The sequence below is a fragment of the Lepus europaeus genome, chromosome 10 (genome assembly GCF_033115175.1).
Source record: "Lepus europaeus isolate LE1 chromosome 10, mLepTim1.pri, whole genome shotgun sequence".
NCBI lineage: Eukaryota > Metazoa > Chordata > Mammalia > Lagomorpha > Leporidae > Lepus > Lepus europaeus.
Window position 1 is genome coordinate 67,128,086 of NC_084836.1, and position 15,369 is coordinate 67,143,454.

At 62.4% G+C, this 15,369-nt stretch overlaps 3 protein-coding genes across 6 annotated transcripts in view; 2 read left to right on the forward strand and 1 right to left on the reverse strand.

Moving 5' to 3' along the window:
• The window catches only part of LOC133768751 (cyclic AMP-dependent transcription factor ATF-7), a 111,706-nt gene extending 103,180 nt beyond the window's left edge, over nucleotides 1-8,526 (forward strand). Inside the window, exons 12-13 of one of the 3 annotated variants that reach the window (XR_009867069.1) lie at nucleotides 145-6,950; nucleotides 8,276-8,526. Coding sequence is in view for 2 of the 3 variants with exons in the window: in XM_062203567.1 (XP_062059551.1) it covers nucleotides 145-362 (218 nt within the window). In the remaining variant the exon portion in view is untranslated. Of the gene's footprint in view, nucleotides 1-144; nucleotides 6,951-8,275 lie in introns of those variants that run through there. The other 2 variants (XM_062203567.1, XM_062203568.1) reach the window with 2 other exon arrangements.
• A 137-nt stretch (nucleotides 8,527-8,663) lies between these two features.
• Nucleotides 8,664-9,428, forward strand: NPFF (neuropeptide FF-amide peptide precursor). The gene is made up of 3 exons (XM_062203569.1): nucleotides 8,664-8,863; nucleotides 9,016-9,134; nucleotides 9,219-9,428. The coding sequence occupies exons 1-3, from the start codon at nucleotides 8,756-8,758 to the stop codon at nucleotides 9,334-9,336; spliced, it is 345 nt and encodes a 114-aa protein (XP_062059553.1). The 5' UTR covers nucleotides 8,664-8,755; the 3' UTR covers nucleotides 9,337-9,428.
• Nucleotides 9,429-10,002: 574 nt separating this feature from the next.
• TARBP2 (TARBP2 subunit of RISC loading complex) lies at nucleotides 10,003-14,428 on the reverse strand. 2 transcript variants are annotated; one of them, XM_062203570.1, is made up of 9 exons: nucleotides 14,054-14,428; nucleotides 13,341-13,510; nucleotides 12,645-12,747; nucleotides 12,109-12,204; nucleotides 11,628-11,700; nucleotides 11,353-11,470; nucleotides 10,961-11,088; nucleotides 10,526-10,727; nucleotides 10,003-10,410 (listed from the first exon to the last, which is right to left on the reverse strand). In XM_062203570.1, the coding sequence occupies exons 1-9, from the start codon at nucleotides 14,104-14,106 to the stop codon at nucleotides 10,253-10,255; spliced, it is 1,101 nt and encodes a 366-aa protein (XP_062059554.1). In that variant the 5' UTR covers nucleotides 14,107-14,428; the 3' UTR covers nucleotides 10,003-10,252. The 2 variants fall into 2 exon arrangements, with proteins under 2 accessions (XP_062059554.1, XP_062059555.1); XM_062203571.1 differs by lacking the exon at nucleotides 14,054-14,428 and adding an exon at nucleotides 13,807-13,912.
• Between the last annotated feature and the right edge of the window lie 941 nt (nucleotides 14,429-15,369).

Genomic DNA, 15,369 nt, shown 5'->3' on the forward strand with positions numbered 1-15,369 from the left:
CTAGAAGCCAGGATTCGAGGGAGCTTCGCCCCAAAATAGATGAGTTTCCTGCAGGCTCCTTAGAATGCTGGCAGCAGACAGTCCTGCCTCTGCCCACAATGCTCTCTAACCGCTTGCTCTCTGCTCTCTGCTCCTTCCTGGCAGAAAGCCCCAAGGAAAGCTCAGAGCCAACGGGTTCTCCAGCCCCTGTCATTCAGCACAGCTCAGCAACAGCCCCTAGCAATGGCCTCAGTGTCCGCTCTGCAGCCGAAGCCGTGGCCACCTCAGTCCTCACTCAGATGGCCAGCCAAAGGACAGAACTGGGCATGCCGCTGCAGTCGCATGTGATCATGACCCCACAGTCCCAGTCTGCGGGCAGATGATGCCCTCCGGTGGACAGGTCCTCAGCCAGAGCTTGCCCGCCCAAGAGCCACGAGAGATGTCATCTTACCGCCTCCATCTGCCTTGGACATGGTCACGTGGGGGAAAAATTGTGTGTTGTGAGTATGGACAGAGGTGGGGCTTTTCTCTTCAGCCGCATGGTCGTGTATGTTTGACACCTGTCCTAGGGGCCTCCCAGCCCCAGAGCCACATAGATCAACCCCCAGGGTGGGGTTTCTGATGCACCCACAGCCAAGGCCCCTCCAGACGGTCGAACAATGGCCCCTGCTCCGTGCACGTGTACCTGTCTCTTTGAACACTAACCCTTACAATTCTAGGTGTGGGGTTTTTCTCAGTTCCCTTTCTTCTCACTAAGCCATGACTGTCAGCTTGTACCTGCTAGATAGAGGGAGGCTGGATCTGACAGCGGTCCCCCGCTGACCCAGCCCCAGCCACCCCTAGACTCAGGGCTTTGTCCCCCGGCAGCTGCCTGTTTACCCCTTCCCCCCTTCCTCCACTCAGCTAGAACGTTCCCCTGCGGAGAGCGTCAGACCACGTCTGTTCCAGCTCTTCCTCCCTACCTGCCACCCAAAGGAGAGCAGAAAGCAGCAGAACCCCAAGAGTTCTAGTCCTTTCTCATCGATTCCCAGAGCTATTTGGGTACCTCATTTTGTCTCTTGACTTGACCGAGGCTAGTGATGGAGTCAGAAGACCACCTCCCCCACAAAACCTTGGCAACCTCATCTTGTGGCCTTAAGGAAAGATACTGCTTGGTAGCACCGAGGGAATGAGCCCAGGATCTGATTGGCTGATTCCCTCTCCCTCCCTCCCTCCCCCTCCAGACGTCAATCATCAGGGCAGCCAGGAACAGCCCAGCTGAAAGCTCCTTCTGTCAGGTTCTTTTACGGTTGGCAGGAGTTCACTGGCCAGAGCGTGCATGTGGGCGTCTTTGGTCATCTTTCTGCTCCTGCGCCTCCCGTGCACACCCCACCTCTCCTACCCTTGTGACATTGGCTCATGCATAGCCCTGTGGGAGGCTGTCCCGTAGGGTCTCTGGTGCTCCCCTGCTCATCCCCCTCTCACACATCTGTCTCTTGCGAGGAGGGGCGCCCGGCGCCTCCCGGAACTGCTCACTTCTGTTTCACCAGGTTCCTAGCCTAGCCTCTGGGGCTCCCTGATCCTGCACAACGTCTTCCACTCGCTTCTGTTCTCTGCGCCCAGATCCAGTGCTTCTCCATGATAGAAGCCCCAGGACTCCCAAGCATGATAGACAAGGTCCTAAGTGGGTTTTCTTTTTTCTGAAAGATGTATTTTTATTTATTTGAAAGGTAGAGAGACAGAGATCTTCCATTTGCTGGTTCACTCCCCAGATGGCTGCAACAGCCAGGGCAGGACCAGACCAAAGCCAGGAGCCAGGAACTCTATCCATGTCTCCCACGTGGGCGACAGGAGCCTAAGTACCCAGGCCGTCTTCCACTGCCTTCCTAGGTATGTTAGCAGGGAGCTGGACTGGAGGCGGAGCAGCCAGGAGCTGACCTGGTGTTCTGATACGGAATGCTGGCATTGCGGGCGGCAGCTTAAGTGGCTGTGCCACAGCACCAGCCCCCGAGTGGGTTTTCTTGACTGTAAGATTGGACGGAGGGAAGGGGAGGAAGGCGCTGTGCAGGCCTCAGCAGGGGAGCCAGGGCCTGGCCCACAGGCATTGCCTCTCACAAGAGCTGTGCGGCGCGGGGGCCGGCTCACCCCTCTCTTCCCGCTTCATGAGGGCCGCGCATCCCCCTCGGGCTCTGCGCCATGCAGTCTGCACTGTGGACATCAGGAGCGGTCCCGAGCCAGCGGCCTGTGGGCAGCTGGGTCAGCTTCAGCGGCCCTGCAGCGCCAAGGCCTTCCAGTTGTCCCAGAGCCACCTTCCGCCGTCTGCCCGGCCAAGGGTGCGCTTTCCTCCCGTCCCCTGCCTCCGTGTTCAACATGCATGCAGAACGGCCACCTCCTGTCTTGTCTTGTCTGTCCAAAAGTGGCTGCCATGAGGAAAGGAGAGGGCGCGCCTGGCGCAAGCTCCCCGGCTGGCAGCGAAGACTCGGCAGGCCTGCCCACAGGTGATGGCCTCCGCGGCATTTGCTTCAGCTCCCCCTCCTGCTCAGCGCTGCAGCAGAACAAGCCACACCTGGTGGTTTCCTCATCCCCCACCCCCGGGCACCCTGCAGGAACAGCCTCGAGGGAACCAGCCGGGCAAATGCCGCGGCAGATGGTCAGGGCGCAGGCCACCATCTCCAGGGACCGCGCTTGCCTTTAAAACCCCACAGCTATGCCTTGCTCAGGGCTCCCTCAGACAGCCGCTCCCTGGGGTGTTCTCGGCTGCAGTCTTGCTTCATGTTTTACTGTCTCGATTTCCCACTCGCAGCCTTGCCCGGAAGCTTGACTGAGTTTATGGCTCCTAAGGAGCCTCCCTAGGCCCTGGACTGTGTTTCCTCCCCCATCAGTCAGGTGTTTCTGAAGTTCCGAGTCCGCTCGTCCCGCACACAGCCTCCGCGAGTCAGCCCCGCATGCGACGGCAGACTCGCTCAGAGGCCGTTTTGTGTCTGAGCGCCGGGTTCTGACCCTCCTGACCCCTGATTTCGCTTTCACCCGTAGGAAGGGAGGTTATTTCAGGCACCTGAATGAGGGGCAGCGCCAGAACCATAGGGCGGAAGGGACAGGGCCCCGGCAGCTCTCCGGGTGCGCCGCAGCTCAACCTGGAGCTTTTCTCACAGGCGAGGGGGCCCTCCCGTCCCTTGCTCCTGCCGCCAGCCCTGTACCGAGGACCCTGTCCTCTCTGGAAGGGCCTCCTTGGCCCTTCCAGAGAGGAGCTGAGCATGCGGAGTCCTCGGCACCGTTCCAGGTGAGCACGTGGCGTGGAGGGAGGCGCCACAGCCGGGCTCTGCTCGGAGGAGGACTGACAGGGCGTGCCTGCTCTACTCCGTCCCCTGCTGACTGGACACCCCAGCCCTGGCTCCCCTCAGCTGCGCTCGCGGCCAGCCGCCTGTGGCTGTAGCTCCCAGGGGAGCTGGGCTAGCCGCCCCTCACCTTGCTCTTCCTGTAGCTCGGGCCCTGTTCTCAGGGCCCTCGCTACCACCCACCCTGGTGGGTGGACTACTGCCCATAGCTGTGCGTCGTCTGCAGCCTGAGCCGCCAGGCGGGCACCAAAAATTCTTCCTCTGGCCTCTGAGGCCCCCTGCACCACCCGGAGAGGCCCCTTAAAGGTGCTAGCCCGAGACAGCGCTGCCCAGCAGAAGTCTCCCTTCTCTCGAAACTTCTTCCCATGCACAAGTCATTTTTTTCCATTAATACTGTACTTTGCATACAGAGAAAAGAAATATATTATTTCTTTTGTTTTTTCATTTCATAACCAGTCTGTTTAGATTCCAGTCCTCCTAACGATATCGCACAGGCCTGTGTTGACATGCTTTATCTGCTTGCTCTAACTTACATGGGAGGGTGGGGGGAGTCAGGGCATGTAGGGAGCCAGACAGGTGAGGGTCCCAGGGCAGATTAGGGGACCCCCCATTGCACTACAGCCTCCCACAGCCCTCAACATCCCTCTCATAATGATGAACTCGTTTTTCCACATTACTGCTCGCACCCAGGCACTCAGGGTGATGGGCCATCAGGGGTGGGTGCAGGTGGCTGCTGACCAAGCCCTGCCCTGATGACGTCTTCCCTCTCTGAGGTCAGATCCTACCCTGGAATGAGCAGAGGCTGGGGAGAGTGGGGCAGGTTGAGGCAGTCCACTGTGGATGCAGTGTGTATTGTCGCCGTGAGGGCTCATTCTAGTTTGGTAATGGGGAGCTCCGAGCACCAGCGCCGGTGAGCCGTGTGCTGGCCGTAGGCAGCCGTGAGCCCCAGTTGTATGGACTGTACCTGAGGGCAGCGACCCTCAGAACACACTCCAGGGCCGGCAGCAGCACCCACACCTGGGCACGTGCTCGAGGTACACATTCCTGGGCCCGCCTGGGACCTGCTGAGGGGAAACTGGTCCCGACGCGGGCACTCCAGCTGACTCCAGTGCACACTAAAGTGCGAGACGCGCCGCCTTCAGGGCACGCTGGGGACTCCGTGTAGGGTGCCGAGGACTCTGAAGCACCATCCTCCACGGTGTCACTAATGTGTTCTCCATTTCCTACAGTCCCTTCCTCCACATCCATTACAGCCGCCCCCCACCACCACGCCCCTCGTCTCTGAATTTAGGTTTGTCTTTCTTCTGGGTTCTCCCTAGAAGCTGTCCCTGCGTCTGTGGCCCGGAGGTGTCCCGTCTCCCCTCGCAGACTGGTCACTGCACGTGTTCTGAGTCCTCAGGCCCAGCCGGCTCGCTGGCGGTCCCTGGGGTCCCCCACACACCTTGCAGGCAGGGAGGAGCAAGCCTCTGGCCCCAGGAGCAGAGGCTGCCACACCCGACGTAGGGCCTGCAGAGTGGCAGCGTGTATCTAGGGCTGTGTCTCTGTTCAGCTATATATTTTTGACATGTAGCAAGACCTCTCCATCTCCCCAAGGACTCGCTCGGGGCTGGGCCTCCGCAGTCTCCGGGCTGGGCTTTGACAGGTGGGAGGACGCAGCGCTGCAGGCTGTTTTGTTACAAATCGTGTCGCCCTTCCCCCGCCACCCCATCCAGCATGACTGATCCCTGTGAGCAGGCTCTCACGACCTCCCAGGACGGACGGGGCGCGGCAGGGGCTTCACCGGCTGTCCCTGACCGCCCCTCCCTCCCCCTTGCCACTTAGCAGTTACCCCCCCAGCCATGCCTCCTCCCCCAAACCCGGCCCGACATATATTGTGCCTTATTTATGCTGCAAATACAACATTAAACTATCGAGAGAACCACTTCCGCCTGCTGCTTCTCTGCTCTCCTACAAGTCGCGTTGTCCACTACAAGTCACTCTGGGGGTGGGGATCCCGTTGCCCGCGATCCTCGTCCCGCCCCCCATTCCTTCAGACAGGAAGGGCCCCTACTGTTTTGTACAGGGAAGACAGTCTAGAGAAGGCCGATGGCTTAGTAAATAACATGGCAGGACAGGGGGCAAGGGACCAGATCTGTGGGCGGCCTGGCCAGGCGCGTGCACAACCTGGGAGAGTGACTGTAGGCAGTGGCTTCTTTCGATGCTTTTTTCGCACCCCACCCCCTCCCCACACTGGCACAGCCTGGGAGTGAGGGCGGCGGCTTGAGGACAAGCAGAGTGCCCAAGCGAAGCGGGCCCTGCGCCCTGCGCCGAGGCTCAGGCCCAGGTGGCGGGCAGCCGCTCACTCACGCTCGCATCCCTGTGTCTTCCGTTCTGCTTCCTGTCACAAGCGAGAACAATGAGCCAGGCTGAAGAATCTGACAAGAGACAGCAGGCGCCTCTGCGCTGTCCCGTTAGGAGCAACATGGCTTGGGCAGCTGCTTGTGGCTGGGGTCAGGGAGCCTCCCCTGGAAGGCGGGCAAGGCAGTGGTGGTCTCACTGCGTCACGGTCAGGAGCAGGGGTCTCCAGAGAAGGGCCAGAGGCAGCTGCCAAGAGACGGATGCCGGGCCGGCGCCGTGGCTCACTAGGCTAATCCTCCACCTTGCGGCACCGGCACACCAGGTTCTAGTCCCAGTCGGGGCGCCGAATTCTGTCCCGGTTGCCCCTCTTCCAGGACAGCTCTCTGCTGTGGCCCGGGGAGTACAGTGGAGGATGGCCCAAGTGCTTGGGCCCTGCACCCCATGGGAGACCAGGAGAAGCACCTGGCTCCTGCCATCGGATCAGCGCACCGGCCGCGTCAGCCATTGGAGGGTGAACCAATGGCAAAGGAAGACCTTTCTCTCTCTCTCTCACTGTCCACTCTGCCTGTCAAAAAAAAAAAAAAAAAGACGGATGCCGATGCCGACGCCGAGAGGGCAAGGTTCAGGAGGTGGGACAGTGTGTGTGCCAAGCTGGAATAATCGGCCCGTCCAGCTCTCCCCGAGGGCCTCCTGGCCTGGCCCCTTCATGCGTGCAGTCTCGCTCAGACCCGCACACCACTGGTGGCAGAGAAATGCTGGGGAGAAGCATGGGGCGGTGAGTGAGCACCGAGTGCCCACGCCGCGCCGTGCCACGTGGGAGGCCAGGATACCTCATTTGCTGATGAGGAACCGAGGGTCAGATAGTCACAGCACAGGGCGAGAGCGAGGGTTAAAACAGGGTTCCATCTGACCCAGACCCACATTCTCACCCCTGTGTGAGGCGGGCGCCCCTTCCCACCAACTGGCTGTGCTGTCTCCCACAGACTGGGTGCAGTAACAAGTTAGGATGATGACGCCTGCCTGTCAGGATGGGGACCACACGGGACAGAGCTCACACAGGTGCAGCCAGGCTTTCTGCAGAAACACAGGATCTAGAACATCAAGATCAAAACCTCCAGTCTCTGCCTCTAAAGTATAAGTTGGTTCCTAGATGCCTTGCTTTCAAGAGAGGGGCATTTGCATTGAGCGAGGAAGACGGTGGAGTGGATTCAAACGTGAGAGAGGAAAGCCCTCAAAGAGGAAGCGCCCTGGCCGGAGCCACAGGAGGCGGCAGGCGTCCCCGCACTAGCGTGCACCTGCTGGAGACGGGCTCAGGAGCTGGTGAGTTCCCAGGCGCAGGCGTGCAGCAACGCTTTGAGGATACATTCAGCCACATCCAATGCTGAGCGGATCACAGAAGTTGCCTCATGACGCTCACCCTGGCGAGTAGCTCCTTTTATTTAACCTCCTCGCGTTTCAGGACAAGCAGCTGAAGTGCACAGAGGTAGAGCCAGCCTGTCCACGGCTCAGCCAAAGGCTTCCTGTGCAGACCAGGGAACCTCACTGGTGCGGGGCTCGGGAGAGGACGCTCGGGTTAGAAGGAAGCTACACCACAACCCTGAGTAGCAGTTCTCATGCTTCCCAAGCAGGACTGCTTTATATTATTATTTTTTACTTTGTTTTTACTTGAGAGGCACAGAGAAACACACAGACCCAATTTCCATCTACTAGTTCCCTCCCCAAATGCCTGCAATGGCTGGTGCTTGGCCAGGCCAAAGCCAGAAGCCAGAAACTCGACCCGGGTCTCCCACGTGGGTGGCAGGGACCCAAATATTTGAGCCACCACCTGCTGCCTCCCAGGTTGCACACTAGCAGGAAGCCGGAGTTAGGAGTGAGCCTGACAGGCCAGCGCCGTAGCTCACTTGGTTAACCCTCCGCCTGTGGCGCCAGCATCCCATATGGGCACCAGGTTCTAGTCCCAGTTGCCCCTCTTCCAGTCCAGCTCTCTGCTGTGACCCAGGAGGGCAGTGGAGGATGGCCCAAGTGCTTGGGCCCTGCACACGCACGGGAGACCAAGAGGAAGCACCTGGCTCCTGCTTCGAATCGGCACAGTGCTGGCCATAGCGGCCATTTGGGGAGTCAACCAACGGAGGGAAGACATCTCTCTCTCTGTCTATAACTGTCAAAAAAAAAAAAAAAAAAGAGTGAAGCTGGAGATCAAACTCGGGCTCCCTGATACGGGACTCAGGCATCTCAACTGCTCAGCCGAACTGGTCACCTTCCTACCCCGATACGCCAGCCAGCCAGGCCAAGGAGATGCTGTAGTGACACAGGGAGGTGGGACTGAGGGCAGTCCAGCCCTATGGTGCCCCGCTCCTGCCCCTCTGAGGCTCCGGAGTCAGGGCCTTGGGACCCCTCCATCCTGCCTCACCATCCAGGTGCCCCCTTCAAAGAACTAGAAAACGAAGTGGCCAAGCACTTGGCAGTGCAGAGCAACGGCCACAAGATGGCAGCAGTGCTCCAGCTGCCGCAGGTGGCTCCGTGGGAGGCCAGTCCCAAGCAGTGCTCCGCGGCAAACCTGCCTGCCACCAGGGTTTGAAGCCACCCCGACTCTGAGCCCCAAAACCGTCTTGTCTCCTTCTCTTTTCTCACTTTTCTACCTACAGGCAAATGTGAGAGTGATGATTCCAGCTTAACCTTCCAAGTGGCACACAGGGTGTGATCCTGACGCCTGTCTCTTACCCTGGCCAGTTCTTTCCCTGGGACTGAAGGACACCGTACCCAGCCCCTCCAACAGGGGTTGGAAGAGCTGGGAGGTGATCGAGTGAAGCTCTCCAACCTGTTGAGGGATTGGGGGTTCTCACAAGGCCCCTCAGGGCCCGGCTGTGACAAAGCGTCTGCAATTAATGATGCGTCTTGAGCTCTAGAGACAGGATTTATGCGTCTAATAAAGTCTGTAACTCCAGGCTTAGGGGCTGGGGGTGGGAGGCTGAGAGCAGGAAGTCCCGGGGGGCCCTGGGAGGGGATCCCAGGTGGCTCTTAATGGCGGTGCACACTTCCATCCCCCCCAGGCTGCTGGAGGGGGTGGGGGCCAGAGGGCCAGCAGGTATAAGAGGCAGAGTGGCTGTGCCAAGGCAGAGGGCGGCATGGATCCCAGGCGGGCTGTCGTGTTGCTGGGGCTGCTGCTGCTGCTGCTAACCGACCGGGGCCAGGCGGAAGGACCAGGGGACCTGGACGGAGACCAGGACTTGGCGGTGAGTGAACGCCCCAGCTCCAAGTCACCATCCTCCTCTGCCTGGGCACAGCCTTGCGCTCGAGGTCCTCAGCCCCCAGAAGTTGCCCCCGCCCCCGGCTCGGGAGCCCAGGGCACTGTGCGTCTTCCTTCTCCCACGCCCCTCTGCTGCAGGAAGATGGCGGCCCTGGCCCAGCACGGGACACCCAGCCCCCCAGGGCCCTCCTGCACACCCTGCTCCAGGTCATGGAGAGACCTGGCCGGAGCCCAGCCTTCCTGTTCCAGCCCCAGAGGTGAGCCTGAAAGGGACACAGGCACGGCAGGGGCGGGCAGCGGGAAGGCTCGGGGCTCAGTGCAGATGATGAATCTCTCTCAAGGTTTGGCAGAAACGCCCAGGGGCCGTGGAGCAAGCAGCGGCTGAGTCCCCGAGCTGGGGAGGGCCTGAGCTCCCAGTTCTGGAGCCTGGCTGCACCCCAGCGCTTCGGGAAGAAGTGACGCGCCAGCCCTCGATGTGTTTGCATGCAAGGCCCACGCTCAGAAGTGCCGCGTGTCCCCCGCCCCTCCCCGAATAAAGCTCTCTGCCTTGCGAATCCACGTGTGTGCGTCTGAGACTTTAAAGGGCTGGGAGGCTGGCCGGCGCCGTGGCTTAACAGGCTAATCCTCCGCCTTGCGGCGCTGGCACACCGGGTTCTAGTCCTGGTTGGGGCGCCGGATTCTATCCCGGTTGCCCCTCTTCCAGGCCAGCTCTTTGCTATGGCCCGGGAAGGCAGTGGAGGATGGCCCAAGTCCTCGGGCCCTGCACCCGCATGGGAGACCAGGAGAAGCACCTGGCTCCTGGCTTCGGATCAGCACGATGCGCCGGCCGCGGCGGCCATTGGAGGGTGAACCAACGGCAAAAAGGAAGACCTTTCTCTCTGTCTCTCTCTCTCACTATCCACTCTGCCTGTCCAAAAATAAAATAAAATAAAATAAAGGGCTGGGAGGGAGCCCGAGGCAAACATCACTGCCCCACCCCCATATCCAAAACCAGACTCCAGGGGTGCAGCCGGCAGGGTTCCCCGAGGCCAGCGCCAGCAGAGCTGAGAGTGTGCAGGGTGGGGGGAACCGGGGAGCTAAGGCAGGGCACCCCGCCCGCATGCAGCAGACGACCCTGCTCGGGGAGCCAAGGAGCAGCTCATTTATTTGGACTCCAGCACAGAGAGCCCAGCCCCTCAGCTTCGTCCCCACTCCTCGCCACCACCAAACGAGGGTGCGGCCCGGGCCCGGGGCCGGCTGAAGCTGTGGTCCCTGGCGCCTTGCCCCCTGGCGCCCAGCCTCAAGGCAGGCAGTCTGTGTCAGAGGTAGCGATGGTGCCTGCAGAGGGCACCCGGGGGGCACAGCACACGCGTCTGAGTCCAGGCAGGCCGGGGCTCTACTTGCTGCCCGCCATGATCTTGAGGTACTGCAGGGCCCGGCGCGCTGCCTCGCCCCGGGCTGCCTCCCGGGTGGTCGCAGAGCCGTGGCACACGGTGGCTGGCTGGGTGGACAGTTCCACCAGGCACTGGCAGAGCCCGCTCAGACTCAGCTCCTCTGCAGACCGAGAGAGTGGGGGGAGGTGGCGTTGGGCAGGGAGCGGGGTGCCCACGTCCCCCTCAGCTTGCTCTGCACCGGGACCCACCGGCCCCCGCCCCCCGGCTCGCCATACCAATATCCAAGTAGCTGACGTGGAAGGCCTGCTCCTCAGACAGCTCACTGAGGACACCGCAGCAGGCGGAGCCCAGAGCACTCAGGGAGCCCAGGGAGCAGCTGCGCAGGGACAGGATCTTCTCGCCCACGGAATTCCGCAGGGAGTCCCAGGTGCAGCCGGGGCCCCGGTGCCGAAGTCCGTCCAGGCGGGAGCCCACACCCTGGTAAGACGGGGACCGAGTGAGGAAGACACGCCCAGCGGCCAGTGGTCAGGGACAGAGCACTTGCTGTCACACGGCCACCAGCCTTCGCCACCCCGCAACCTGCAGGGTCCTGCCCCGGGGCCGGTGCACTTGGCCCAGAAGCCCTGGGTCTGGGCAGAAGATGGGCCGGAAGCAGGCCTGGGGCACAGCGCCGGCCCCCTGGCCAGGTGGCGGCGGCATCAGCTACTCACGATGGAGAACTGGTCGTCGTCGGGCTCGGCCTCGTTGCCGTCCCGCGCGTCCAGAGGCACGGTGTGCACTCGAAGCAGCATCTTGGCTGCCGCGTTGCGCTTGGCCAGTTTTTTGGAAGTGCCACTGCCTGCGTGTGGGGAGAGGGCCACGCCGTTAGGACGCCGGACAGCGCTCTCCTCCCTCCGCCCAGCCCGTGCTCAGATCAAAGACCCCCACCCCACCCCGCCACATGCGCCCCAGGAAAGGGAAGCTCGGGGCGCGCCCAGGGACCAAAGAACCCGGACGGGCAGAAGCTACGCAGGAAAGTACGTAGAGAAGCCAGGTGGCGTGAGGCGCAGGGCTGCCATGGCCAGCGCTGGGGTGCCGCGGGCACCCCCTTCTACACGGTTACCGATCTCAACGAAGCGCTCCACACGGCAGGTCATCGTGAACTCCTTGCGGTGCGCCGGCCCCGACTCCTGGGTCACTGTGTACTCTGGCAGCCGCCAGCCCTTCTGCACCACCAGCTCCTTGGAAGGGAGACACAGGGTGTAGAGCGCTAAGGGAGACTCCTCAAAGCCAGGCACCCACCCACCCACCCAGGGGAGAGGAAGGAGGCCCCAGCCCCCAGCGCCACCCCACACACAACCGGCCCTCCTGACCCCGCTTCAAGGGACGGGGGCCCACCTGCAGAGCACCGACGGGGTTGCACTCGGACTGCTGAGGGGACACGGGGGGCTGCATCTCCACGGGAGGGCTCCTGGAGAAGGTGTGGGGACACGGTTAAGGAAAGCGGTGCCCTCCACAGGTGGCCACGAGCCCGATCCTAACCACTGCCCTGTCCCCCAGCAGGAGCCAGCGGCCGGCTCGCCCACTTCCATGGCCTCCTCTGGGTCCCGGGCCCATTTCGGTTCTGGAGCACGTTAGCTGTCATGGCAGCAGCACCGCCTAGGCCTCAAACATACAGACCACCCAGGAGAAAACGGGACCTGGCCGAAAATCATCCACGTGCTTACTTAGAAGCCGTGAGCGTCGTCCGGTCCCCAGGGCTGACCAGCCGGTGCAAACTCTTCGAGTGTGTCCCCAGCCAGTCTCTGTGTTTACCCTCTGACCTCCTCTGGCCTAACCCCCTCCTCCTGGCCTTGGGCAGTCAGGGGACATGAGATACCTGGTCAGGACCGCAGATGGGACAGGAGCGGCGACTGTCCCAACAGTGAAACCCGGAACCCTCTCAGGCAGCGAAGACTCTAGGGGAGAAAAAGAACTTCCCGAGGGGAAGGGGGCCTTCGATTCACACCCCTGTGTCAGGGGAGGGGAGCCAGGTCCTCCCGACCCACCCTGCCTGCCCCCTCCGCCTGAGCCAGACTCCGGAAGGCTCAACCAACAGCTCCCCTTCCCAGGATCCTTTGCTGCTCAGCACCGGATCTGAAAGGCCGAGAAAGGGAGCCTCAGAAAAGTGATCTCTTCCTGCCCAAGCACCACGGAACGACCAAATGCAACCCGAGTGTCAGAGGAAAGGACTAGAAAAGGCAGCGTGTGGGAGCCTCAGCCTCCGCCCCAACCCCTCCCTAGCCCAAGCCCCAGGCCAGAGCCCCAGCCCCTCGGAGGGCCAGCCGGGTGCCCCCCCACAGCCCGTGCGGGCGCAGAAGAAAGCCCCGGCAAGGCCGGCGGGGGCTCCTAGGAGCACCGGGCTGTCCCCCTCACCTGTGGTCCTCCAGGGCCGGCTCCAGCATGCTCCCCCCTTTGAGGTGTCTGAGGGCCACCTCAGCTGCCTTGTGCTTGGCCGCCTTCTTGCTGGGGCCCTGACCTGAGAGAGGGGGTGTGGGCGACACTGCAGGTCACAGGAGAACCAGCAGTGCCCACAGCGGAGGTCAACCAAGCCCCCCGGGCAGCCCCGCCCCTGGCCAGACACCACAGGGCTGCACGGGCCTCCTTCCAGTCTGCCCCCACCTGGACCTACGGCAGGCCAGGAGGACTGCTGGGCTCCACAGTGCAGGGGAGAGCCCCTCTCTGCCCCACTGCCCTCTGCATGGCACTGTCTTTTCCCTAACAGACTGGCACAGATGGGAAACAGATGGAAGGCTCCAGAGCCCCAGCCCTGCAACATGGGGCTGCTACCATGCCCACCGCCGGCTCGGGCCAAAGTTTCTGATGACCCGGGATTTGGCACAGCCCCGCTGACGTCTCTGTCTCCCCCTCTGACTCGTCCTCGAACCTGCCAGATGGCTGTGGCAGTCCTGCCCGCTCTCTCGCTGCCCCGAGTCCTCCCTAGCCCCCTCCCGGCACTGGGATCCCTGCGATCTCCCCTTCCCTCACTGGCTTCAGAGGACGGCGGAGACAGGACGCAGAGCAGTGGGGCTGGGCCTGCACGCCCTGGCCAGGCTGCCCAGCCTTCCTCACCGGTGCAGCTGGTGTCGCCGACGGTGACCCGAAAGGTGAAATTAGGCTGGTGGGCTTGGCCCTCGGCTTTGAGGAGGTCGTACACGGGCGTCTTCCCTATTCTGGTCCCATACTCCTGCAGAAGGCTGATCGGGGTCTTGCCCGGGTTGGCGGCCAGCATTTGCTCTATACTGAGGGGAGGGGCGAAGACTCGCATCACACCTCCCCTCTCTGCACCCACCTGGCCAAGCACGGCCGTACCAGCCCTGGGCACGAGGTGGGGAGGGGGCACAGGGTCCAGGGGAGCACAGCATCCACTGGCTGGCTCCTACGTGGAGGTGCAGGCTGGGAAAGCAGTGTCCATCAGCCCGAGGCAAGTGGGGAACGCACTGGTCCTGTCTCACTCAAGGTGGGGGTCTTGCGCCCCAGTGCAGGTTGGAAGTGCACGCCCCCTGACGCAACTGCAGGCCAGGAACCCGGTACCCACCCAATGCACTGAACGTGGGGGCATAAAGCCCAGTGCTCCAGTGCAGTCTGGGAACCGAGCCAACCTCAAACTATTTAGGGCTGGAAGCGGTAGCCACCACCCCGGTGCATGCTGGGAACCACTGCCCACTCCCCCAGTGCTTGCCGGGAAGAACCCTCGGGCCAGGTGCATGCTGGGGCCGCGCCGCTATCCGCGCCGGACCGCCTCCCGCTTTTCGCCCTGCAGGGTTTGCTAGGAGGCGGCTCACCTGGGCAGCCCGCAGCCCGTGGTCGTGCCGGAGCCCTGCTCCTCTTCACTCATTCCCTCCTCCGTCCCCGCGGGCGCCACCGTGCCTGCAGCCTCCACGCGCCCCAATACACCGCCGCCAAGCTAGGGCCGGGGCCGAGCCCGGAGTCGCGGCCGGCAGGGCCCGCCGCGGGGCATGCTGGGATATGGAGTCCCCCGCCCACCGTCCTCCGCGCGGCTCCATCGGGAGGGGCGCGCTCGCCCCACAACCCTCCGCGTGGCTCGTTCTACTCGCCGCACCGCCTTCTGGGAGGAGCGGGCCTCCCCGTGCTCTTCCCCAGCTGCGGGCGGTTTGCAGTGTTTTCCTGTCGTCCCGCCTCCTTCCCCGGGCCGTGAGGCCGTGGACATGCGCACTGGCGAAGTGGAAGCGGCTGGAGGCGGGGCGGTAAGGGCTAACTCGAGCGTGGGGCGGGGGGAGGGATCTTTGGGAGCCGAGAAAACTACAAATCCCAGGAGCTCGCGCGCCATCTTTGTCGCAGCTGGAGGGGCAGGGGCAAATGCGCACGAAAGGCCTCGCGGTGTGATTGGCTGTCCCGATTACGTGGCCTGCCCCCAGGCGCGTTGGGATTGGCTCCTTTAGGGGGGCGGGGACAGTCGGGGTGGCACCCCACACACACCTTGGCCCGCCTCTCTCCTGAGGAAAGGTGCTGATTGGCTGTGAGACGCAGCTGACGGGTCCTGGCTCTGCGGTCTGGGAGAGTGGCCGTACCTGGACGCGAGAGGGGGCTGCTCCCTGCCCCTTAGGGCGCTGGGGCTGTTGCAGATGCAAGTCCAGCCCAGATTTCCGCCTCAGCCCCCAGCCTCAGAACCTGCTTCCCGTTCCTAGGTCGTCCCCCACCCACACCTCCCCGTTCATTCCGCTCGCAGCCTGTCGGGTTTTGCTCCTGAAGCCTTTTAGAACGGCCCTCTAGAGCCGGCCAGGACACTGTGGGCCTGAGAATTGGGCAGAGTGGGACCACACGGTCAGAGAACTAAGGCGCCTGGGTTCCTTCGGCTGAAGAGAGCCAGAGGGGACTGACCTCCTGAAGACGCATGCACGGAGTAGTGTGGGTGCAGAGCCCCAAGTCTCACAACCACCCCCGGGCTAAAAGATGAAAGCGAGATCGTGTGACCTTGGCCAGAGAAATAGCACCCCCAAAAAAAAAAATTCTAAGGAGTGTTCTGGGAATGAGTCCGGGAAGAGATGTCTTGCCCCGGAGCTGGGGGGGTCAAAGGCCCAGAGGAAGCTTGGGATGCTAATGAGGGGTCATCCACGAACACTGGAGAGACATGGGACCC